Source organism: Nestor notabilis, unplaced genomic scaffold (genome assembly GCF_000696875.1).
Source record: "Nestor notabilis isolate BGI_N333 unplaced genomic scaffold, ASM69687v1 scaffold9698, whole genome shotgun sequence".
Taxonomy (NCBI): domain Eukaryota; kingdom Metazoa; phylum Chordata; class Aves; order Psittaciformes; family Psittacidae; genus Nestor; species Nestor notabilis.
In genome coordinates this window covers 21,030-45,584 of record NW_009939587.1, presented here as the reverse complement: position 1 = coordinate 45,584, position 24,555 = coordinate 21,030, and the positions used below count along the sequence as shown (strand labels likewise).

At 41.3% G+C, this 24,555-nt stretch overlaps 1 protein-coding gene across 1 annotated transcript in view; it reads right to left on the bottom strand.

Moving 5' to 3' along the window:
• The window catches only part of PEAK1 (pseudopodium-enriched atypical kinase 1), a 31,307-nt gene extending 7,791 nt beyond the window's left edge, over window positions 1-23,516 (bottom strand). Inside the window, exons 1-3 of the mRNA XM_010019940.1 lie at window positions 20,347-23,516; window positions 10,901-11,097; window positions 1,843-2,591 (exon numbers count right to left, since the gene is read on the bottom strand). Coding sequence (XP_010018242.1) covers window positions 1,843-2,591; window positions 10,901-11,097; window positions 20,347-23,516 — 4,116 coding nt within the window. The remainder of the gene's footprint in view (window positions 1-1,842; window positions 2,592-10,900; window positions 11,098-20,346) is intronic.
• Between the last annotated feature and the right edge of the window lie 1,039 nt (window positions 23,517-24,555).

Genomic DNA, 24,555 nt, shown 5'->3' with positions numbered 1-24,555 from the left:
TGTAAGAGCAATCTGTTGTCATGAGATTTTGTACAAATCTGCTCCTGATGACTGATGACTTAGAAGTCAAAGATCATCTTGGAGCAAATGTGAAGACGAGAGAGTATCTTCATTTACCACATTAAGCAACAGGGAGGGGATTTTCAAGAGTAACTTCCTCTCATTGTAACAGCACAACAGCTCACGGTGACCTCCAGCTCAAGGCTATTTTGTGGATCCTTTGCTCGCTCTCAAGGCCATCACACCTATTACACTGCAGTAAATTTTGTTAGTCTGAGAAATACTTTTAAGATATCTGAATGATGAGAGAGAAAAATAGCCCATGTTTAACCATGCTACATTGCTGTTCTTTCTTCAAGCTTTCTACAACTGATTTAGGAGAACAGTAGATAAGAAAACAACTACATAGGGCTTGCCTATCAGGGAAAACTTTAAGGGCACATCCATACTGTGCAAAGAAGAATCAGATTAATGATAACCCAAACCTGCCTATATTGAAAAATACCACGTTGGGTCCTAGAAGCAACCATTTTTACATCATCCTACTGAAACAAAAAACCCTGAACTGAGTAATGCCAGACTGCTGATTCTGCAACCAGAGTAGATTGCCAGATATATCCATGGTCTGGGTTTGAGCCGTCTCGTACCACTGGACGTGGCGTCCACAAGACATCCATATTTCACTGCACATCTTATCAAAAAGAGGTCCTTGATAATTAAAGAAATACAAATGTTAGGCCAACAAATCTGCCTTAAAATGATGCCTTCTCAAGTCTCAGAAGAGCGTATCAGTGGTACCAATCTTACCTTTTCTATCGTTCTTGTAAACGACGATGCAGGAGTGATAACATTTTGTTCCAGGAAAGCACCACCCTTCTGGGAATGTCAACATGCTCTATAAGCAATAATCGATTGGGCCTCACACACCTATGCTGGGTAATAAATGCTTTATCTCAAGTTTCAACAAGGAGGAGTCAGACATTCAATGATTTACTCAAGGGCGCACAGGAAGCCTGATAGCGCCAAGTCTCAGCTGTCTTTCTTGCTATCATCCTACAGATAAGCACCGAGACCTGTAGAGATACTGCGCTCAGAATGAACAACCTATATAAAAGTCCATAAATTAACAACATCTAGTGAGACAACTGCCAACTCTTCATTAAGAGATAAGAAGTAAAACTAGCAAATCTTACTTCTGTTACGTGTTAGCTGAAGACTAAACTCGACCCAAATCAATTGTTTGTTTAGTAAAAGTCCACAAAACACTAACAAGTCCCACTTTTTTTTAGTTTAGCTTCTAAGACAACACTGATGGTTTGAGAGCGCTTCTGAAAGGCTGGTGATTAACACTGGTAAAAATACAAGACTTTGTATGGGAGCATAAAGATATATTAGCCTAGACTCCATGTAAAATTACATGGCTCTGCAAACTGAGAGCTTTGAAATCTTTCCTAAGAGAGGTGATTCAGTATCATTGCATGCAGATGAACCAAAGGATTATGTATTGCAAGTTTCCAAAAAGCTGCAGACACACGTAAGAATAGTACAGCTTTTTCTTCAGTATGTGATTAAACACTGACCATGGTAAAGACTGAGGTGTGTAGATTCTGTTTTATAGTGATTTTGGGGCTGCAACAAAACCTGATGAAACTCAACCAGCAGACACCAATGCCACCCAGGGTCCCGTGAGCAGGAAGGGCTTGTGTCCTGGGAATCTTACTTTTCATGCAGTGTTGCCGCAAGAACCATGCACTTGTACTCGTAGAGCTTATCACTACTGGCTGTGCTGCAGATTATTCTGTTACTGATGTGGAGGGTGACCGCTTTTCCAGCCCCTCTTACCTTGACTGCATAATTGTTGAGAGGATCTTTTGCGTAAGAGGCCGGGTAGTAAACTGCGTCGCCTGCCTCGCAGCACGGCTTGTCACTGGTCAGCCTGAAATCCGACCAGCTGTCCACCCCGAATCGCAGCTGGTCTTTCTGTCCAGCCATGAACAAGTCTTCACATTTAAGTGCCAGCTTCTTCAGTGAATCAGCGTGAAGGCTTCGGATCTTACTGACCACCTCTTCCCGGTTTTCAATTCCTCGATAAAGTGCTTGTCTCTGTGGCTTCTGGACACCTTTGCCCTGCTTCGTGTGCGAGATGCGTCTCCCTGTTAGAGACTCCATGCTGTTGGAACATCGGTCCTTAATACTGATAGTGGTTAGACTGGAAACACTGTTAGTTGCTGAGGTGGCTGCTCTTAGCTTTTCTGTAGGCCTGTCCAAGGAATCTCCTGACTCGTTGTCCAGTATCTTGAGCTCCAGGCTGACCGAAGAGCAGGCGCTGCTTGCTTCCCAATTGGTGTCAATATCATAGGTGGGATTGGCCACAATGCACAGGTTGTTCTCCAGAGCCTGCTTCTGGAGATCTCTGGGAGTCGGCTCTGTGTTAGCTCTCAAAATGGTTTTCTTTGGCAGTGGAGGTGGTGTTGGCTGCAAGATGTTCATTGTCTCCTGGTCTACTAGTCCTCCAAAGGCAATGGCATCATCCAAAGCTCCCTTCGGCTGCCTCGGCTGTTTTGGAGGTATCATGGCTGCTCTGGACTGTCCTGTGTAATAAGAAGATAACAGTAATAGAAGATTAAAGTACTTTGCATCTGCTGCTCAGATTTGCACTCTACAAAGAATTTTAAGGAAAACGAAATAAATTAAAAAAATCTCACTAGGATCCCCCAATATTTGAAGAAAACCTAAATATATATCTGGGAAAAAAGAACTCATTAGAGAGCAAAATGACCAAATCACGTATCGTCACATACAGCCAGTCTTTATTTGATCATGGTCTATATATTCAAATCTATATATTCAAATCAGTGCCAGCAATGCTGGCATTTTGCATCCCATAGGATTAATGGCAAAAAGCATAAGCAAAACCCAAACCTCCATTTCCGCACTCGGGCAAAATCCCAGTGTCAGTAATTACAGCCAGCCTCCCACAATTCCTTCTCCAGGCAATCCAGTGTAATATTCCTCCTTACTTCCTATTTAAATGTGCTAAAACTATGGGTGGATGCTGCTAAGTGGCTCTGTGCACTATTTCTCTGAGATTCCAAATGGCAGGTTCCATACCCAAAAGCATGGGATTCACCCTGAGAGGATGGTTTCAAACATTTGTGTGCCTCTAGGGAAGAGAAACTTCCAGTCATGTGTTTTGATGGCTTTTAGAGAGGACAATTATGCTTTCTAACTGCCAGAGTCCTTGGAAATGAAGAATAAATAAATGACTCTAATATAATAGAGAATAAACCCCACTAAACAGACAATACAAATAACCAGCTCGCTGCTCTGGGACAATTAAGCAGTTGTTATTCATATAAAAATGAGATTTTTCTACTCTTAATAATCAACCACTATTTTCAGAGAAATTATTCTCTAAGTTTTCTACTGCTCCTGTGAGGTTCATTGACTAAAGTAGGTAAAGGAGGAAGCCAGTTCTTACAGTTGCAGCACAGCAGCCATGAGATGGATGCTCTCTATAACTGCAGCTGAGTGTATCTTCTAATAAGGGAGCAGCAGGTAGAAAGACACTGTGACTATCTGACTGTTTGTAATATCTGCTGAATCACAGAATCATTGACGTTGGGAAACTTTTAAGAGCATGGAGTCCAACCATTAACCCAGCACTGCCAAGTCCACCAAATCCTTGTAAAGAGAAGACTGAACTGGAATGCTGAACTGAACTGGGGGGAATCTCAGATTCGAATTGGAATTACATCACTTTGGTCCATAATTAACAATAAACGACTTTGCAGGCCATGAAAAGAAAACACAATAGCTTCCTTTGCACTGCAAGATAGGTTGTTACAGTTTTTATGAACACTACAGAATCTAAGATCCTCTTGGCCAGAATGCACAAAAACCTGGAATGCTGGGTTAGAATGCTGAAAAGGACTTCCTAGTTTCAGAAGATCAGGGAGGGCTGTGTTGTTATATGTATCCACAAACAGAACAGCCTTGGCTCTTGAATTCTTAACAATCTCTTTTCAGTCATTCTAGAGCAGATGGCATCACAAATGGAAGCTGTGTCTCTATATTTTGTTTAAGCTCAAGAAACCCTCAGAAGAGTCTTATGGACTTTGTGATGTGCATGGGTATTGTGATAAACCTGCACGTGACAGGAGGGCTGGAACTAGATGTTCTTTAAGGTCCCTTCCAAGCCATTCTGTAATTCCAGTATTTAAAGAACTGAATTTTGAGCAGGACATTCTGTTAGCTTTGTACCTGCCTGTTTGTCAGGGAAGATTGCACAGGACTGCTCCTCTGGGTCATCACTTCTTAGCTCCCATAAAACACAATTGTTCAAAGGCCAGCAGCACTGCAGAGTCCCTCATCTCACCATTTGATATGCTGAAGCATACACCACTGGGGCCAGCTGAGCAGTACAGGATCTCTATCACAAAGCTACCTTTTGCAGAGACAGAGAGTGGCACGATTCAGAATCAAAAGCAGAACTGATGTCTGCATGCCAAACACACACAGCCAGATGCCACAGGCTTTTGCTTAATCCTCAGACAAGTTCACTTATACTTCATATCCAACGTTCTTACTCATCCAAACATGTGTAGTCGTCCACAATTGCTTGCTCTTACAAAATCTGTGACCTATGTACTTGTACCCCGGCAATATTCTGTGTTAAAGATCCCTTGCCCATTTTCTCATTTGTACCCTCTTCCCCACTGTGCTAAAATAGCCTAACTGCTGCTCATTTCAGGAGGCAGTTTCCCAATACATGTTGCTTCTGTGACCCGCTCATCGAAGGACTACGCAGATGCTAGAGGGAAACAGTAAGATGCACATCTCAAGCAGTAACAGGAGAAGGTCTTTCCGAGAAAGGTAAGATTTACAACAGTGTTTCTTCTCGATTCCCTTACTTGCCATCTGCTTTAATGGCTCTGCCCTCCAAAAGCCTTTCATACAGAAAGGAGTGTTGCCAATGCAACCAGTGACTTTTGCATAGCTGTTGGAACTGCGACATCCGAATTGAAGGTGGTTTTCATAACCAGAAGTTGTCTTTGCAGATGTCCGGTGGGGGTGGCAGGACCCAGAGAACTGCATGTACAAGTCCTTATGTAGTTACTTGTCAAGTATTCTCATCTGAGGAAAATGAGTTTGTAAAACATGTCATGTTACAGGACTGTTTCTTCCCACAGGGACAAATCTTCCATATTGTAATCTATCCATCTGTATCATGTGATTGAAAAGCTTCATATGTGAACTGGTTTTATGCTCAGTTCTTAATGCTGTACATTTCTTTCATGCCCAATGGCCTATGCTTTCCAGCTCAGCTTTCCCCAAGCATGGCACGATATTACATTTTAAATTCATTGCCTGGCAAAACAAAAGGTTGTCTTAAATTCTGTCCCTGCCAAAGGCACAAGAATGTTCTTTTGCATACAGGTGCTGACAGACCATTTGCTTCTCTTACTTGCTTGTCATCTCCTTCTCCTGTTGCAATGCTTAAACCCCATCATTTCCTTACCTGCTGCTCAGACTCTCCAACATTATAAGGTTGGAAGGCAAATGAAAAGGAGGAACAGGCATAATATTAGGCTACCACTTACAGCCATTTAAAGCGGCTTCCAGACTGCTCAAAGACAGAAAGAAAATTAACTCTTTATAGACAGCATCTTTCTAGAAAGCTTTAAGTAATTCCACAGTTCAGTAACATCTTCTATTACAGACTCTCTCTATACTATTTAGATACTGAAGTCTCCAGATACCATGCAGAGCTCTGAAACTCTAAATCAGCCCTAAAGCATTTAACTTTTCTTTTTGTGGGTAACTGATTTATCATCAGACTTTGCATTGCAACCTCTTTATGTCAGTGCATGAACCTATTCAATCCGACACACTGAACTCAGCTTGAATCCAAATTCATATTCCATAAGCATGTTTTTCTTAGAGTAATGGCATGATTATTGTTTAGATTTCTTGACAGCCCATCCATGTTTTTTGCTTAGACCAGATCAGCTGTATGCATTGTCAGGAAATTTCAGAACTGTGAAGGAAAATGCTTCTTTAATTGGGAAGCCAAGTAATGGTGAATCAGGGAAGCCAAGGGGGTGACACGCTGCATGCTTCCAGCCTGCCCTGAACGCATATTGTTCTACAAAACATATGTTAGGCCAATACACCAATGACAGCAGGCTGCTTCTGTACTTTCTCCAAACTCATTTTACTCTTGACATGGTAATCTATCCTACATTCCTCTTGATTCCTGAAAGTGGTTTTCTGATTATATGGCATTACCACCTCTCATCCAAGGATAACATCCCTTGTGGGAAGATGCGAATTAGAAGACAGAGCTGTAAACAATACTCCAGCATTCACAGTAGTAACTAGGTGACTGCCATGATTACTAACTGTTCTCAGTTTTAGTGATCATTATAGTACTACTCAGTCCCTAATCCCCTAGTGCAAGGATTTAGATGAACGAACAAGACCCAGAGGGCTGAAATGGCCAAAATGGCTCTCACCTCCGCCATTCTCAAACTGAACACACCAGTTTGACAAAAATTCCTCATTTTATATTACAAAGGACAACAAAAATATAATAATCGTGCATGTACAACATGGATTACTGATATCCCAAGGCCACATCTATGAAACCCCCAACTGAACTAAAATCAAAACTGTGGACTCTTTATCTTTACAGTGGAGACAAGGAGAAAGAGGAATTTCTGGTGGCTCTCAGGTGTCTGCAGGAAACCCACTGCAAGTCAGGGCTGGGCTGATCACACAGCTGGATCTTACAAAATCCAGTTGTAAAAAGCTGATCAAAGTATTCACTAAGTAAAATCCACACTGTACAAATTCTGCCTCTCTACCCTTGTCCTGATACTTCCCCCTCTTCCCTTTGTACTTGGATATTCATCATCCTTTGCAATCTGCATTTTTATTGCTATACAGAGCCTGGAAAAGATTTCTCTGTATAAGCAGCAGATCAATTATACTGATCTTTAATACCAGCACAAAATACCCTCACTGAGAAAAATAACCAAACCATGAAACACCCTGCAAATGTGTGAAGTGTCTTCCAACCACTGCAGAAGCTCCCAGCATACTTCATAGCCCCAAATCCAAGAAATGCATGTTTATCACTTCTAAGGATGATAATATATGTAACAGAGAGACATCACTTCTTAAGTAACATTCATGATGCACCTCCAGTTTCCTACCAATAATCTGAGACCCTGCACAGAACTACAGCGAGATGGGCTGCAAGTACTAGATAAATAAAAACTTCAGATGCAACAGCTTGTCTGCCTTGGTGACTTGTCAGGTCTTGCTGCCCGCCCTCCATTACACCATGTTAAAGATATTACCTGTACTAATTATATATTATACAAAATGCCTCAGACTGATACTGTAATCACTGCCTGTCACTGAACTGTCAGTTTTAGTCAGCAATGATTTCACTACCTTATTTATAGCCTGGCTAAAGCACATTGCTCTGGTCTAACTTACTGACTGAGGCAATACTCCATGGCAGATGGTGTTATTTGGGTTTTTTTCCAGTGTCAACAATCATAAAACCTAGAAACTTAGTCTCTTTTTCTCACCTTTCTTTAGGTGTAAGGAGAAAAATAGCTGATGATAACATGACCTAGTCTTTTTTAAATGATAGAAACACTATCCCGAGTATATTGAGAATATCTTCATCTATTTACAGCAATGCAAGTTCAATCAAGTCTATTTCCTTAACAAATTCAAAGACATAAAAAATTAAAGATTTATAAAGGAAAATACTTTAACAATCTAGTCTCTTGTCTTCCTTATCCTAAGCTACAAGGCTTACCTGAATTAACTTCTGTTAGAATAAGGGCACACCATAAAAAAGAAACATCCAGGCCTGACCTTACACATCTGAACATTTGTTTCTGCATCTAGATTCCACTGGCAGCTACTGGGGTTTTAAAATGTGCTGGCTGTTGATAGCAAAGGTATCCCTCATCAGAGTTCTGCTCATCACTTGAGCATCCAACCACGCCAGGATCGAGCCAGACTGTTTCTTTGATAAGCTAAACAGATTCAGCTTCTTCAATTAGTCCCTGTAAAGTGCCTGCCACAATACTAGGCATTTGCAAAGCTTTTCTTTAGAGCCTGTGCAGTGTTTTCTTAGCCATTCTTCTTAAACTCCTCCTGCTCAAACACCCAGAACACCTCTTTTATCCAGGGCTCTTTTATCCTGTCATCATGGTGGGACCTCAGGTTTCCTGAAAGCCCCAAGTCTTTTACACCATATCTGATTCCCAGAGAAGAATCCTTTACCTTTGTAAGGCTTGCATTTATTTCTTTAATTCCTAGATGGATGATGTTACAGGTTGGATGAAATAACAAATACAGCCCAGATTTTATACATGAGCTAGTCTCAAACTCTGCATCTGCAGTTTGTTTCCTGACAAGTATCTGCAGGCACACTCACAGGTTTTGCAGGCAGGACTGTAAACTGATGATGGCACAACTCCTGTGGGAGCAGGAGAAGGCCAAAACCAGCTATATTTGAGGGCAATACCCAATATAAACTACTACCTGACTGCAGATGGAAGTTTACCAAAGCTTGCCATAATTTCTGTTCATAAAATTTCATGTGACATGTCACAACTGCAGATTAGATGTCTACCAAAGTAATGACACAGTATTGCCTGCTTTTCAATAAAACCCCCATAGAATATGTATTATATCAGTATTTAAAAAGTGGATATTGTGAATTATGCTGCAAATTGAAATGGCCACAATATATTTTCCAAACTCCAAAGTGTAGTATGTAGCTATAAAAAAGGTAACTGTAGAAACAACTGCAGTTGAAGCAAGAGTCAAATGCGATGTAAATTCTTGTTGTATCCTTTCTTTCAGTTATGTAGATCAGTATTTGTTAACTCTATGAAATAGATGATTTTGCTGCTCGGTGATGTAAGATGTGCAAACAAGTAGGAATTACTCTCTATCCCTACCTAGTAATCTCTTGATAGCTATCTGCATTAGTGAGGCTGTTTTAATAAACCAGAGAAAGGCTTGAACGGCAGCCAGAGAACTCAGTGCCATTTAGGGTAGCATTGCTTTTAACAACAAGTAGCAAGCTTGCCAAGCCAGACGCAAGCCAAGCCTAAAAGTTAGTTTAACTCTTTCAAACCTAAAATTTACTTTGGTGACAGCAAACCAAGGTAACCAAGGATGAGGAGAAGATTTTGAATACAATGCTATGAGTTCAGTTTTATACAGTTTTACACAGGAAAAACACTGCCAAAAATAAGGACTGATGGAAGTGATTTAGGTGAAGCATTTAGGTTGGAAGGGACTCCTGAGATGGTCAGGTCCAACCTTCTCTGCTCAGTCAGAGCCACAGCTGGACCAGGGTGTCCAGGACCATGTCCAGTTGGGTTTTGTGTATCTCCACAGGTGGAGACTCTACAACTTCCCTGGGCAACCTGTTCCAGTGTTTAATGGTATTTTATTGCCTTTCCCATGATAGGCAATTTAGCTACGAAATACAAGTAGTCTCTGGACTGTACGAGTACTCTGGCTAAAAACCAGAGATCTCACCATGAGGAGTAAGTGATATTTCATACGTCAAATGATACCTTAGCTTGATCCTTTTATATGTCTGTCTGGTAAGGAACATGGGCTAACCGTGCCATAAATAGTTTTGATGTAGCTAGATGTACTGACTGGATTCTATCTGTAACATCGTTATGTCCTAAATTCAGAAAATATACAGATACACATATATGTATATCATATATATATATGAAAGCAACTCATTGGATCTTTCAATAATTCACCATAAAAATATAAATATTAGTTTTCTTCCTTGAAGTTACAATTTCTTGGTAGAGGTTAATAGCACTCTTGGGCAGGATATTTTCCCTCCTGATGCTTTACAAACAACATCTAATGAATGTTTTGGTAGCAGAAGACATTAATAAGTTGGCCACTAATTCACATTTTGGGAAAAAAAATGCAACAATATCACTAAGTGTCTGAGGAATGTATACACCTGAGGCTTTGAAATGTAGTCCTTGATCCCTCAAACCTGTGTGGACGTGCCAAACCCCCTGTACGTGTGAGCCATCTCAGTGCAGTCAGGTTACTCTTGTCCAAATGCTTAATAAATTGTCCAGATGCTTAATACATAATACAAGTTGGAGCACTACAGAAACACCTGCATTCAGATGTTCTTGAACATCATAAATGAGAGATTTTTGTTCACTTCAAAATGCTTTACAAAATGAGGCTGGTAATATTGATTGATATTATATCTCAAGAGATGCTTCTTTTTCTTGCTCACTTATTTCCCAGAGAAGCCCTGCTCACATGTATCTTTTTAATACGTGTCAGGAATTTAGTGGTAGTTGAATAGACTGCGCAGTACCTTCAGGACATTCATACCTTCAACTGTTCTGAAGGAGCAACAGTAAACTCACAGGCTGGGATAAGAAATGTTTTCATAAACAAAAGATGGCTATAAATATTTTAGATGTTATTGATGCTCTAAAATAAAACGTCCTAAAAGTCGATCTGCTCTGTATGTTAAACTTCTTGGATAAAATCTCCTCCAAACAGATCAAACAACGTGCCTTGTGAAAGTATTTGAGATGTTTATCATTAAGGGCAATTAAAAGATAGCTTTAAAATCATAGGAAAGAAAAACCTTTGAGTGTGTGGAATCTTCATTGTCTTGGTTGTGTACCTCAGAATGAGGCAACAAAACTATCTTCTATAAACTAATATGTAAAAGATTGTCCTTAAAAACTAACCTTACAGAAGTGCACTGAGCTGTTCTGAAGGTTCTTCATGCCCCAGAAAGGTGTGTAAGACCTGAGATAACTTAGATTTTCTGCTGTGAGAACACACTTACCTAAATTGCTGTATGTAGCGCTGCAAACATTTAAGTCAGGAGAATTTGAGGTTTCTTCCTTTTCTTCCTCCCCCTGTGGGCCACGGACAGATGATACTGGTATGACCGAGGCACTGCCACCATTGTCCTGCTTCACAAACACAGCTCTGGGAACACGAGGGGACAAATCCTCCAGTGTCGTATCATCGGGCACTTGACTGAAACAAAACAAGGCAAAATCACCTGGAGAACAAAGCTGGGTGCTAGATCCTACTGGCAGAATACCAGATGAGGCATTAAATGTCTTCAGGAAAGGGAACGAACGGGTAAAGCAGTAAAGCTCTTTTCAGCCTGCTTGTTAAAAAACAACTTTCTATAATATTTATTTTCCTTAATAAGAAGAAACAACTTTTGACTGAAATAGTAACATGTTCATGCCTTTCATACAAAAGGGGTCATAAAATGTTTAACAGTCGACTACAATCAAGATACGTGTGCCTGTATATGCAGGCATGATTCTGCATAAAACATGTAGGACTCACAGGACAGCAGCAGAGTTTAAGGTGCTTTTTACTAATCAGTGATTTTGCCTTAATCGAAGATACAAGGTATAGCATGGGGGCTGTTAAATCTTAACAAATGCATGAAACTCTAATCATACATCTTCATATACTGGTAGGATTTGGAGAATTGACACTTTGGGAAACAGACCAGTAGCTTATCTAAGCCAGTCATGTATTTCCCAGGTAAAATTCTCCAGGATTAAAATCCATCTGCATTAGACCAATTGTAAAAGGCCATGAAGACATTCCTCTGTGCTTGCTCTTAGCTATGAAGTTTTAATCAAATTGTGATGACTTATAAACTTAAAAAGTGTGACAATCAGGGATTCAATCGGTTGCCATGGATATATTTATTGCAGTATGATTTCAAAATTATGCAATATAGGTATTAAAAAAATATCCAGGTTTATTAAAAAAACCCCAATCCTAATGAAAACAACAGCAATTATCAATAATATGCCACAAAACCACGTCAGAGCAAAAATATTTTTGTGCCTTTATGCTCTCTCTCTCTCACAGAAACAAATACTCACGATAAGCCAATCTCAGTGTCCTGCTCACTAATCAAACAGAAGCAAGAATTTAAGTACTCCTGACTTCCACAAGGGATAGGAGTAACACTTCCTTCACAAGCTGAGCACCACATCATACATCTGGGCAGATAATTAATTTGTGTGGTACAGATTTAAAACTTCCTCAAAGACTTTACATAAATTACAGGCTTATGTCTCTCTATGTCAAAGCCAAACTACTGAAAATCATGATACATAATCTTCTAGCAATCCCAGACTACAAAGATTAAAACATGCCAGTGCTTTGCATAACACAAGGCTCCGTGTACGGTGCAGTGCGCACATGCTGTTTCTACTCAGACTCATGAGTTCTAACTGCAGGCTGATACAAACCAAACTCATTAGAAGTTGTTAGTAAAAGAGGGGAAAATGGCATAAGTTCAAAAAGATGTAATCTTTAATCAGAATCAATTTTTTTTGTACATTTTTAGTACCATGCATAGGAATGGTGTGAAGAACATTCCATGTGCCATAAATATATCCACGTGAAAGAGTTAACCTCGTATAATTCCAGAGCAAAGCATACATGAAATTAAAGCAGTAACAAGGCTCTCAAGATGATGAAAAAAATCATCTAAAGGCTTGTAGTTGCTGTAAATCACATACATACCTGCATTCCTCAACAATAATATTTCCTTTAGGAAGAAGGAGGTTCTAATGGCTTTACAGTTCTGTCATTGCCACAAACCAGGAATTACCGTATCTCGAAGTAAGTTTTTAGTATCGACCGGTGAGGTACAGAACATTCTCATTCTCCAAACCAGACACATGCAAGCACATTCACTAAACCTAAGCTCAGAAGCATTTTGCCAAAGTAAACCAACAGCTAGAAAGGAAGAAAGAAAAAAATACCAACTCACCCACTGTACTCACTCACACAATTCCCCATTAAAGGAAATTCTTTCAGGGCCTTCTTGAGTCTTTTAATCATGTCTTGAAACTCTGGCGAGCCATTGATCCCACAGTGTTCTGATGTGCTACAAGTTGTGCAAGCTGTAAGCAACAGGCTGAACTCTGCACAGAGTGATACACCTCCTGCACCTTAGTGTTTACCTTAGGGGTTGGGCCCAGGGACTTGCCAAAGCGCCCCAGGAAACCAGTTAGCTACAGCCCTGCCTTCTTAACTCTTCCACTGCCTCCTGAGCTGAAAACAGTTCACAGTCTACTACATCACTGTTCTGGTATGACAGCTATGGTCTTAGTCATGGTAATTAGTTAAGGAAAAGCAGGTTCCAGTTTCAAGAGGAGTTTTAAGAACTTAGACTAAGCCACTGGTAAAAGTAAGTGAATCGCTCACATCTGTATTCCGACCAGTCTCAGTGTATGAATCTAATACATTTTAAATCTTAGCACTTCGGTGTCAGGCCATGAAATCCCTGGGGAAAAGCTTCCCTGTAACTGAAAAGAAAAGATGGAGACATCCAGCATCCATACGCGGTGCAGCGACCCACGAGCAAAATGCCAACCCATGACCAGCGCCGACAGACCCCAGAAGGAACAAATGGGGAAAACATCCTCACCCTGCAAGCTGCAGGACCCAAATTCCCACTTCCTTTTGCTTCATGGGTAGCCTAAACAGTTAAAACTAGCAGTTTTCAAGAGAAGCGGAGCAGCTGATAAACAAGCAGCTCTCCGAGATTAGAGCTATTAAAGCCTGATTTTGCCTAACTTTGTATCTGCTTGTTGATAGCAAGTGATACTTAAAGCTATCTCCTTATTTGGGATATTTATAGCTATTTTGCCAGGATGGATTCTTTGATGCCTTGCATAAGAGCACATATTTAGCTTTTACCATAGTGGGTGCAGCCTCCTCTGTCCAAGCCTTGTTCTCTTCCCTTTTTTATTTCAAACCCAAACTTCATAGGAAATGAATTACCTCAGAGAACTCTGCTCGCCAGAAAAATGACTGTCCTTCAGACTAACATCCCACTGAACTCACATGCTTGTCATTCCCACGCACATAAGCTCAAAATGGTTTTAAAAGTGGTTTTCTTCTGTGGGGACAAATGCCCCTGACTCCTTCCCTCCAGCTCTCCTCCTCCACAGTTTTTGGAGGGTAGCCAAAAGATGATGTGCTCTAACTTGCCCTGGTCTTTTTGGAATAATAAGAATCCAGAAGGCAGCCCGTGCAGTGTGTTGGTTTTCATGAGGACAGTGGAATCACAGCTAGTGTGTGACCTGTGTTTTTCTCTATTCACATCACGCCTTCTCAATTAGAGTGATTCATAAGCAGCGATGAATATAAGGGAGAGGAAGTGGAATATTTGTAAGAAGTGATTCTGAGAGTGCATTCCTGAATTAGGGTCAGCTCTAGAGGTCAAGCTGAGGGAGTACAGCTCTGTGCAAGACAGCACATAAATCCAAGTGGCAGAAACTAGTGACAGCAACAGAGGAAAGCTGATGTGGCCTTCGACCCAGCTGAGACTAGGATCTCCTCCCTCAGTGGACATCAGCAAAGCAGTAGGCAGGTTGAGATGAGAGAGCCAGACAAGGAAGACGACTCAGTTTTACACAAAAAAATCTGTGTAATTTCTAGATATAGTTAGTTTCAAAGACATCCCTTTGAGATCCCCTCAGGCCTAACACTTTTAAACTAATAAAACTAATATAAAGCCTAAATTGACTGAGTAATGCTTGAGGAAAAATGCAGAGAGGTTCATGGCTTGGAGGCGGTCAAGGCCTCCTTACACAGGAACTTCTACCCAGAACACAGATCACTTTATTTCTGCAAAACACTAAGCAAAGTCCATCAGTGCCCAGGTTTCAGTCAGAGTACATATGGGTGTACATATGCAATGGCTCATGCACTTCAGTTCCTCATCACCCGAAATAGCCAGAAATAGTCACTTAAGAAGAAAGTGGAAGAAACTTCTCAAATGATAACCTGAAATAACTAAGCCATCAAGGGTATTCCTATTTCTTAATGATTTAGAAGTTGGATTAATCCTGAAGCATGGGAATTTATGTATTTTGTTTTAAATCTGGTATAAAGCGATGTTTGCATGGATAAAGGGAGTACATTTGATAATCCAGTAAAGACATCCTGCTAAGCTCTTTAGTGTCAGTGAAACTTAACATCAGTGAGTTCCACAGATTAACTGTGCATTCTAAAAAAGACATTTGTCTTTATCCATGTTAAGTTCTCAGTCTTCCCCTTTTCCAGACTGTATCAGAGGAGTTAAGAACAATAATACACGATTTACCATTGCTTAATCTAAATTTATAAAACAATAAATGGTAAAATCCCTTCTACTTGGTTCTTTAACAGTGTTTGGTGTTTACAAGTATTCACATAAAAGGTTACTAAACTTCTTGCTTAACGAATGTGCGTGATTCCCAATTCTGTTAGCAGAGAGATGTTCTAAAGAAAAATCTCACACAAGTTTTTCGTTGATGAAACCAGGTAAGATAGATGGTTAATCCTTTTAAAAGCACTGTTGAGTGCTGTTAGGGTAAATAAACCTTGCTAATACCTAAATCAAGACAGATTTGAGAAGGTGGGGGAGCTGATAGTTCCACATGAACGCTGCAGTTGGGAATTTCTCCCATTTCAGTAGACTTGCTCGAGCAAGATTATTCTTTTGTTCTATAACATCCTTGAATTCTCCTCCCAAATTTATGCAAGCTACTCTTACAGTGTTTTGGATTGAGGTGAGAACCTTACCTTAAGACTTACACAAGAGGTTCTCTAAACTGGGAAGGACTTTGTTTTGAACAGAGCCCTACTGTGATTGAAAAGATTTTGTTCTCAAGTAGTTTCTGAAGCAGCTGTGGAATCTGCAGGATTGGATCAATGACAGTGAGAAAGTGGAATGTGGCAGTGGTAGTTATTCCTGCCTGTCTCTGGATGCAATCCTGGTCTTAATATATGACTGTATTTCTGAAGAACAATGATTGCAGTTGTTTTCACTGAGTAATCTGTTACAACATCCATATTCCTCTCGACACACAGAGAACTCACAGTAATTTCATGGCTCCTATCCCACTGACTCAGGAGAGCTCCATTCCTTATGCTGCTCGGGTTCAGAAGGCCCAGGCCACAGATGATGGGCACTGTGGCACTCCCCGAGCCTCAGTCACCCATTTTATCTTTTTTTCCCCTTAAATAACAGTTAATGTCATAAATAAAATTGCTACAAAACCTACTGAAGAAATAGCCCATTTGGGGCCTTTTAAGTCTTGGTGCTCTAAATGACCTCACTGGAATTGTCTTTCTTCATTGCCTGCATATGGAAATTCAACGCCTAGCTCAGATTCTAGAAATCACATTTGACTTAGTGTAATGTAAAGCAGACAGTGGGAGCAGTCATCAGCAACCTCAAGGCAGTCAGCACAACAAACAGCATTTGAGAATCACTTATACTCCTGAAATGCTCCCATAGCAGGCGGGAACTGTGCAAGGTTTTGGCCAATTTTCTCCTGTCACTGACATTTATGTTCATTCCAGGAGCAGCAATCTGTCTGGAAGTGACTCAAGGTGTGAACTTCATCCTACAAGTGTGTCACTGGGGTAAGATTTGAAGGATAGCAAGGCATTTCCAAAAGCTTTGATATCTATGTCGTCTGATAAATAGAGAGCCCATGAAAAGTGTCCACTGAAACACCCAGGAGCTGTTTTAACAAGGAAAAATGGCCTTAAAAGAATGCCAATGGCTGGGGTAGTGTGTAACTGTGATGCTTTTTAAGAAAAAGGTTCAAAACAAATCTTTAAAGTATGTATAAGCATTTCACCCCTTTTGGAAGCAAGACACAACAATAGGGTAGTGACCTTCTGCAGCTACGGAACAACAGAACTCAGATCTAGAGATTACGAGCTCCAATGCTTTTGACACAGTTAACATCTTTATAGGAATTAGACTGGTAATCCCAACTTTAACCATGAATTAACGTTTTCTTATCTAAACCAGAATGGACCCAATATGCAGACCTCACTATCTGAAGGAAGTACTTCAGTAAACATACAGTTTATCTTTACTTCATCCAAGTCTGGCCCAAAGATCCTATAAAGGAAAGTTATGGCTGATTTGTAGCTATGAAAGGAAGCTATTCAGTTTAATACATAACTGAAATGGAAATGGCTGTGCACAAATCAGTTGTACCTTGATTTACAAAGGCACTGCCATCTAAACCAGTGCTGAATGATGTTTCAGTTCAGCTCTGCTGTGGTTTATGAAGATAGGAAAAGAAGAATCAGAAGGCTGTTCTGCAGTTTTCTTTTAGGAAACATCTCAATCTAAAAATCTGCTACAGTGATCTCTCTATAAAGGTGAAAAGAAGCCTTTATCTTGTGAAATTCCAGTAGCAACAGCCTAATCCACTAGATAACAAAGCCTTTGATGAATCTCTTTTTGTTTAAACGTGTGCTGTGTGGATGCCACGCTGTGCTGTACCACCTACATCAACTACAATGAGGTAGACAAAAATAGCACATTATATTTTGAGAGATAAATTTCAGGTTTTGCCTGAGAACAATTGCTGCATCATTAACCATGGTGCTCTAAACCCATCTCATTTTCATTCCAATTAATGATAAAGCTGATGTGAGTACTGATTTTTAGCAACAATTAATCTGTCTTGCCAGCACAAGAGTGGGGCACTAAGGAGGTGGGAGCAAGTGCATCTCCTGATGGTAATGCTGCTAGAAACAAAAATGTTGGTACAACCTCATTTTCTTTAGGTTCCCCTGGAGATAACAGAAAGAACTGGTTCCTCTAAAGAGGGGTTGAGAGCACAAACTTCTCCAGTTGTTTAACTTGCTCTCTAAAGTTACCTACTTCTTCCCATTTGATTTAGGGTAAGTCTAGAGAGACTAGGCTCCTATCAAAGGTTATTGTAGCCCTGGGTACATTCCCCAGTCTTAAGCCTTAACCTGTAAATACCCTCTTTTGTCATCGCCCACAGCCCTGTGTTACTGTGGTGCCATACATCTTGCAGAGATGCTGAACGCTTACAGCTCCATAACTGCTTCGTGTTTCTGAAACTGCCCCCCCCAGATTGTACTGGGACTTTTTAAACCCTATTTGTTAATTTTCAAGTACTTTTTTTTCTTTTTAAAGTAAAATCCTTGACCCTGAGACTGCAGTTCAACCGAGTCTGTAGTGACAGGCAGTATACTGAGGTTTTGAAGAGCATCCTATCTTGTATTTGGGGCAATTACTTCAAATGTAAATCTACAGAAACCAGCTTTACATCATACCATGATAAACCCTATCACCACCTTACATTACAAACCCCAATGCTGTCCACATCTGACAAAAGGCAAACAGTCTGAAAAGTAGTCCTGATCTTTGTCAGAATGCTGTTCCCAAGATGTGATGTAAAAGTGATTTCATTACTTGGTGCAAATGGTCACTCTCGGTTAGTTTGAACAGTTATTTCTCTTTAAGACAAGCAGTAATAGGTGTATGGTAAACTCAAAACTGTGCTCATGAAGAGAATTCTACCAGTTAAGTCAATTTTTAAACCATTTTAACTAAAATTCACTGCAACTCTCTTGTATAGACAATGGAGAAAGAAAACCAAACACTGCTGTGATACATATTCTGAGGCTCACACATAGCTCAAGCGTCACAACATTTTTCACTTCCTACCACTATGTTATTGTGATAATGAATTAAATAATGCAAGTTTGAAGCTATTTTGGAATTGATGTGTATAATAACATTGGAAGACATTCTAATACATCCACAGCTGTGGTCTCTACGTAGTGAAATGCCTACTCTGCCCGTGGGACTGACTGCAACAAGCGTCTCCAGCCCTCTTAGGTTATGCACTGCCATGAGCTGTAGGAGCTCAGTGGTATGTTGAAAACAATGCATATCTGGAAGTAAACACACTCCTTCATGTTCAGAGACAGCCAAGAAAGCATGTGTACCCTTGATAAGGGAACAAACAGACCCTTAGACTAACAGACAGATCTAAGACATTGAACTGTCACAGAGTTATAGGAGTAAAATAAGTATCTACTGGCCAAACACTTTCACAGAAACCGAAACAGTGAATCACAGAATGGTTTGGGTTGGAAAGGACCTTAAGATCATCTAGTTCCAACCCCTCTGTCATGGGCAGGGACGCCTCACACTAGACCATGTCACCCAAGGCTCTGTCCATCCTGGCCTTGAATGTTGCCAGGGATGGAGCATTCGCCACTTCTCGGGGTAACTTGTGCCAGCGCCTCAGCACGCTCACAGTAAAGAACTTCCTTACGTGTAACCTGAACTTCCCCTGTTTCGGTTTAAACCCATTGCCCCTTCTCCAGGCTGAACAGCCCCAACTTTCTCAGCCTGTCTTCATACAGGAAGTGCTCCAGCCGCTCATCATCCCTGCGGCCCTCCTCTGGACTTGCTCCAGCAGCTCCATGTCCTTCTCACTTTAAGGACACCAGAGCTGCACGCAGTGCTGCAAGTGGGGTCTCACGAGAGCAGAGCAGAGGGGCAGGATCACCTCCCTCAACCTGCTGGTCATGGTTCTTTTGATGCAGCCCAATATATGGTTGGCTTTCTGGGCTGACAGTGCACACTGAAGCTGGGTCCTGTTCACTGACACCCCCAAGTCCTTCTCCGCAGGGCTGCTCTGAATCGCTTGTCTGCCCAACCTGTAGTTGTGCCTGGGGTTGCCCCGACCCAGGTGCAGGACCTTGCACTTGCCCATGGTGAACTCCATGAGGCTGGCATTGGCCACCTCTCAAATGTGTCAACGAAAACACCAAACAAAATTGTCAGGCTTAACTGGAGCGACCAGCTCTACTGAATCCAGTGCAGATAGGGACCAAAGTATATTCATCACTAAAGGCCTTACAAGATGCAGATATTTTACAGATAATCTAACTCTATTATTACTTTTTTTACATGGTTTATTTTGGGAGTGCTGCAGTGATGTTGCAGTGTAGCATCAGGTTAATTTGCATCTATTGTGTTCTCGGGTATGCAAGATAAAGTTAGCACACCACCTTTTGTGAGTCATGGACCTTTTCATTTCCATTATCCTTTTCAATAGCTGCCTTCTATTTCTGCAGGGAAAGTCTTCATAGAACACTTAAACTAAAAGTTCAGGGAAATGTATCCAACTCAATGTAACATGGCTATTGTGACATGTTAGTGAACCTGCAATGCAAACTCCAAATATCAGCTACTGTTCCTAGCCAATTTTTCTTAATCTTTTCTGATACCCAATACAACTCAAAGATTCTAAAAATATGCTTTAAGTTACATGAAATAAATACACTTCCAAAAAACTAAACTTAATGTAATAAACCTCCTTATCTTCTCCCCTTCTCAGCAGTATATACAGGACAGTTCACTACGAGTAAATGACTAAAAAAGATGAGCAGTACCTGGGGATTTTCTTGGGAATCTGAGGTGGTGATGAATGGCTCACTGTTTTCTGATCCAAGTTCTCTGGTGACTTCTCCTGTGTTTCTCCTTTGTCTCTCGCTAGCGCATCTGCGATAGCAGATTCCACTCCACTCTTGTTCTGATGCTCAGCCTTTGGTTCAGCTTGTGCTGGTTCACATCTATACATGAAAACAATCGACGGCTTCTCACTGGAGTCTGACTTGGCCTCAGCGAACCAGTGATGACGCTGAACTGGAGGAGGGGGGAGCATGTGTATAACAGTTCCATCAAGACCCACCAGTTTTCCTTTCTCTCGTTCCTTCTCTTTGTCTTCCTCATCATCAGCTTTTCTGCGGCGGAAGAAGCTCTTAAACGATATCCAGCGTTTGGGTTTCGCATCAGCAGCTCGCCGACCTTCTGAATGAAGGATTGACTCGGCCTCTGTCGACCTGGTGGGACTGTTTGGTTTGCTCCAGTTGCTGAAATGTTTTTGCAGCAAGTTACTTGCATGATAGGGTGAAGAAGTGGACCGTGGAGGAGGAAATGGTGGTGCTTGCTCTGTTTTGGGACTTGCGGTATTTGGGGAGGCTCTCACTGGCTTTGGAGAGTGAGTGGCAACTGGCTGCGAAAGTGAATCTTTCTGCATCTTAATGGCAGCGTTTTCCACTGTCTTGGATGACTCTACTTCAGACTGTGATGTAAACAGAGATTTGGGTCGTACCAGGGTGTTTTTAGTAGCATCTCCATCAGGGGGTAAGGAATACAGTTCTTCTACGCTACAGGACTTGGGTCCAGACTGAGGCGTTTCAGGAGGAGACTGCGGGGGCTGGATAGAAGCCACAATCTGTGAAAGCACCGTGCTTGCGTTCTCTCTGCTGCTGCTGCTGCTGCTGCCAGCAGAAGCCTCTGGTGTTATGTCTGGTTTTGCTGCAGGCTCCTGTGTTGTCTTCTGAACCCTTGGTGGGGAGCTGTGGTCAGAACTATGACTTCTCTGTGGCGATATCTGACTTTTACCGAGACAGCTATTAAACTCTTGGACCTTTTGAGCCACAGAACCCAGCCTGCATTCAGAGCTATTAGCCACCCCTTTTGCTTGGGAAAGTTCAGTGGGTTTGCTTCCTACGGCTTCAGTCATTTTGCTTTCTGTTTCTATTTCTTCATACGTGTGGCTTATTACACTGGTAGTTTTATCTTTGATGGACAGCTCTCCACTGGTCCCCAGGAAACTTTTATAGATAGCCAGGTTATCATAGGCATTTGGATTGATCACAATAGGAACTTTAATAGCATTTTTGGAACTCTTAGCATAGGTGGGCTCATCATGAATGATAATAGGAAAAGGTGGCATGCCAGCATTGTTGTAGCTGTTGAATTTTATCTCAGATAAATTGGGAGACTTAACTGGGATAGTTTTGGAAGAAATGTTTGTAGCTGTAGGTGAAGTAGGAGCTGACTTGTGGCTTGTCTTCCTGGGAGGAACAGAAGGTCCTGAGCTGTTGGAAATTAACTCCACCTTAGGTATCTTCTGTCTTGGACTAGTGCTAGAAGTCCACACTTCTTGATACCTGATTGCACTGGATTTTTTCAGGTTAGCATTCACTCGTACAGGCGATGCAGCAGAGGATGTAATAGGTGTGCCTGGAGTTACTGGTGAGCTTGGGCTAGATGATGTATTTTTGGTTTCTGAGATTTCAGTCTGATTCTCCTTACATTCATTGGTCATGGCAGCTGATACATCTACTACAGTATATGGCTTGCAAACTGGTTGTTCCATATTGACCACCCTGTAAGGTTTAGCTTGCTCTTCCACAGGCACCAGATTTATAGTTACAGCTTGACCAGCAACATCTGAAGAACTTTTATTCTCTTGTTTATCAGTCTGCACAGCAATTTTCCCATCCTTCTCTTCCAGTCGAAGTGCAAGGACTGCCTTGTGAGTTTCCAGACTTTTCGGCACATTTCGGGGAGCTTTTGACACATCTTTCACTTGCTGACTGTCACAAAGACTTTCATATTCTGGTTCAATCAGTTTGAGATCCTGAGGAGTACCTGGAGACAACCCTCCATTACAGAGTTTCTGAGAAGAACTGCTGGTTGTTCCAGAACGAGATTCTTCTGTCAAAGAAGAATCAGGGGATGTAGAATCAGAAGATACCATGCTCTGCATGCTCTCTTGCCCATAAAGAATCACAGCCTCTTCCCCATAACCATTTAAAATCTCATCGTAACTGTCGTCATAATCTACTGCACAGATCCGCTGGAGAGACTTGTTTCTGAGGGGCACGGTATTCCATTTCTTGTCAACACAGAACTGAACAGGAGACAGGGTGTTAGCTCTAAAATTAGCAAAGCGAGGTTGGCCCCTCATACGAATTTCCATTGCTAGCAACTCCTCATCACTTTCATCCCAGCTCTCATGTTCTTCTTGCATGCTGCCAAAAAACGTGTCATCCTCACTCTCATCTCCGCTGGAGAACTCTGGGTAACAGAAACGTCCACCTTCATTGCTTATGACTTCAGTGCTTCCACTCAGAATAACGTGCTTACCGTGTGAATCCTTCATTCCACCCATCATGCAGCTTGGAGGGATCTTTCTTTCTAATGATTTTTTATAGCAATTATTTATTCTTCCCAAGAAGTTTTCTCTCGAGTTCGTTTCATTTCCCGATAGCTGAGGTGTGCTATCCAAACCCGCAATCTCCTTCAAAACTTCTGTCAGTCCATTATTATTGTTATTTGGTATCTTACCTACACCATCATTGTCACCATAAGGCCTATGAACATGGCTATAACCTTCAATTTCATCTTCATTATTATTGTTCAGTGGTTTCTTGTTCAAGACAGCTTTGTTTCGGTTCCAGCCTGCAGGCACTGCTTTGTTCTCACAATGATCCGGCGTGCTGAGCTCGCCACATACACCCTGCCCATCCACTACCATCATGGTGGGTTTCACAGCTATGGTGGGTTTCTTTGCCACGGGCGGTCGGAAGCTTCCTGTATTTCTCCCACGCTGGCTGTTGCTTTGGTTTGCATTGGCTTTCAGATTTCCATGGGAGAGGGCTTTCTTTTCTGACACGGGGGGTAACTGATGCAAGCTTTTGGGCTTAAAGCAGTTCTTACATTCACCAGGTTTCCAGACGTGTTCAGTGAAAGTGCTGCAAGCAGACATTTTCCCAGAGCTCTGCGCCGGCTGCTGTGCTCTTCAGTGCATGGTAAGAATTCCACCCATATGTTTCCGCTCTGTTCACTTAGTATGACTCCTGGCTTGAGCAGTGATCATTCTGAAACACAAAGGAGAATGAGGATAAGAACAGGGAAAAAACAGGTTGATCACTATACATATATTTTCTATGCTATGAACACCCTGGCACGAGCAAGTAGCTTTTTGCTGATGTGCTAGCTCATTTTACCTACATTTACAAAACTATGCAACTGAAATGCAAGAAGAGTTGCAAGTATCATTCATGTCGTCCATGAAGAATTAAAGCTTTGGCAGCTGAGCCCTGTATTACTGAAAGCAGAGCAAGAGAGAGAGAAATGGCAACGACTGAGAATCAAGAATAATTCTCTTGACTAGTTCAGGACCATTGACCTTTAATTTTGCCCAATAAAACAAATGCTAGGAAGAGGATATAAAAGTGAAGATTAGTGCACATCGCTTTCAACATAACCACTTGAACACGAGACAGGAAAGTAAGAGTATGTTTACTCTCCTAAATGCAATTGAGATCATTTGTTTTAGCTTCAAATATGAACGAGCTCAGCTTAAGTGACAAAATATGTTAAAGCAATTCCAAACTCTGCCATTTTAGCACTTTTTTCATCAGTCACATTATAACTGGGCAGGTATTTTGGTTGAAGGCTCAGGCTGGACTGCCCTCCTGGAAAAGTCACATAAAAATGCTGGGGAACCTTCCCAGAAAGTCACTGTTTCTTCTCCTTTAGCTTTCAATAGTAGCAGAATCCAGTCTTTTATCCTCAAAACAAAGCCATGGAGTTTTAGTCCCTGATTTGTTTCACATGTAGCTTTTCTACCTAACCCCTCTAGAAATAACAACTGAAAAAGAACTGAACATCTCTTTCAAAGTGAACCTTTTTATTTCCTGAAACGATCAGCCTTAAGTAAAAACCAAACACCAATCTGCTGTGCTTTAGAATCATTGGAGCATTCAGGATTTGAAAGTTTCATGAATTAATGCCTGAGGATT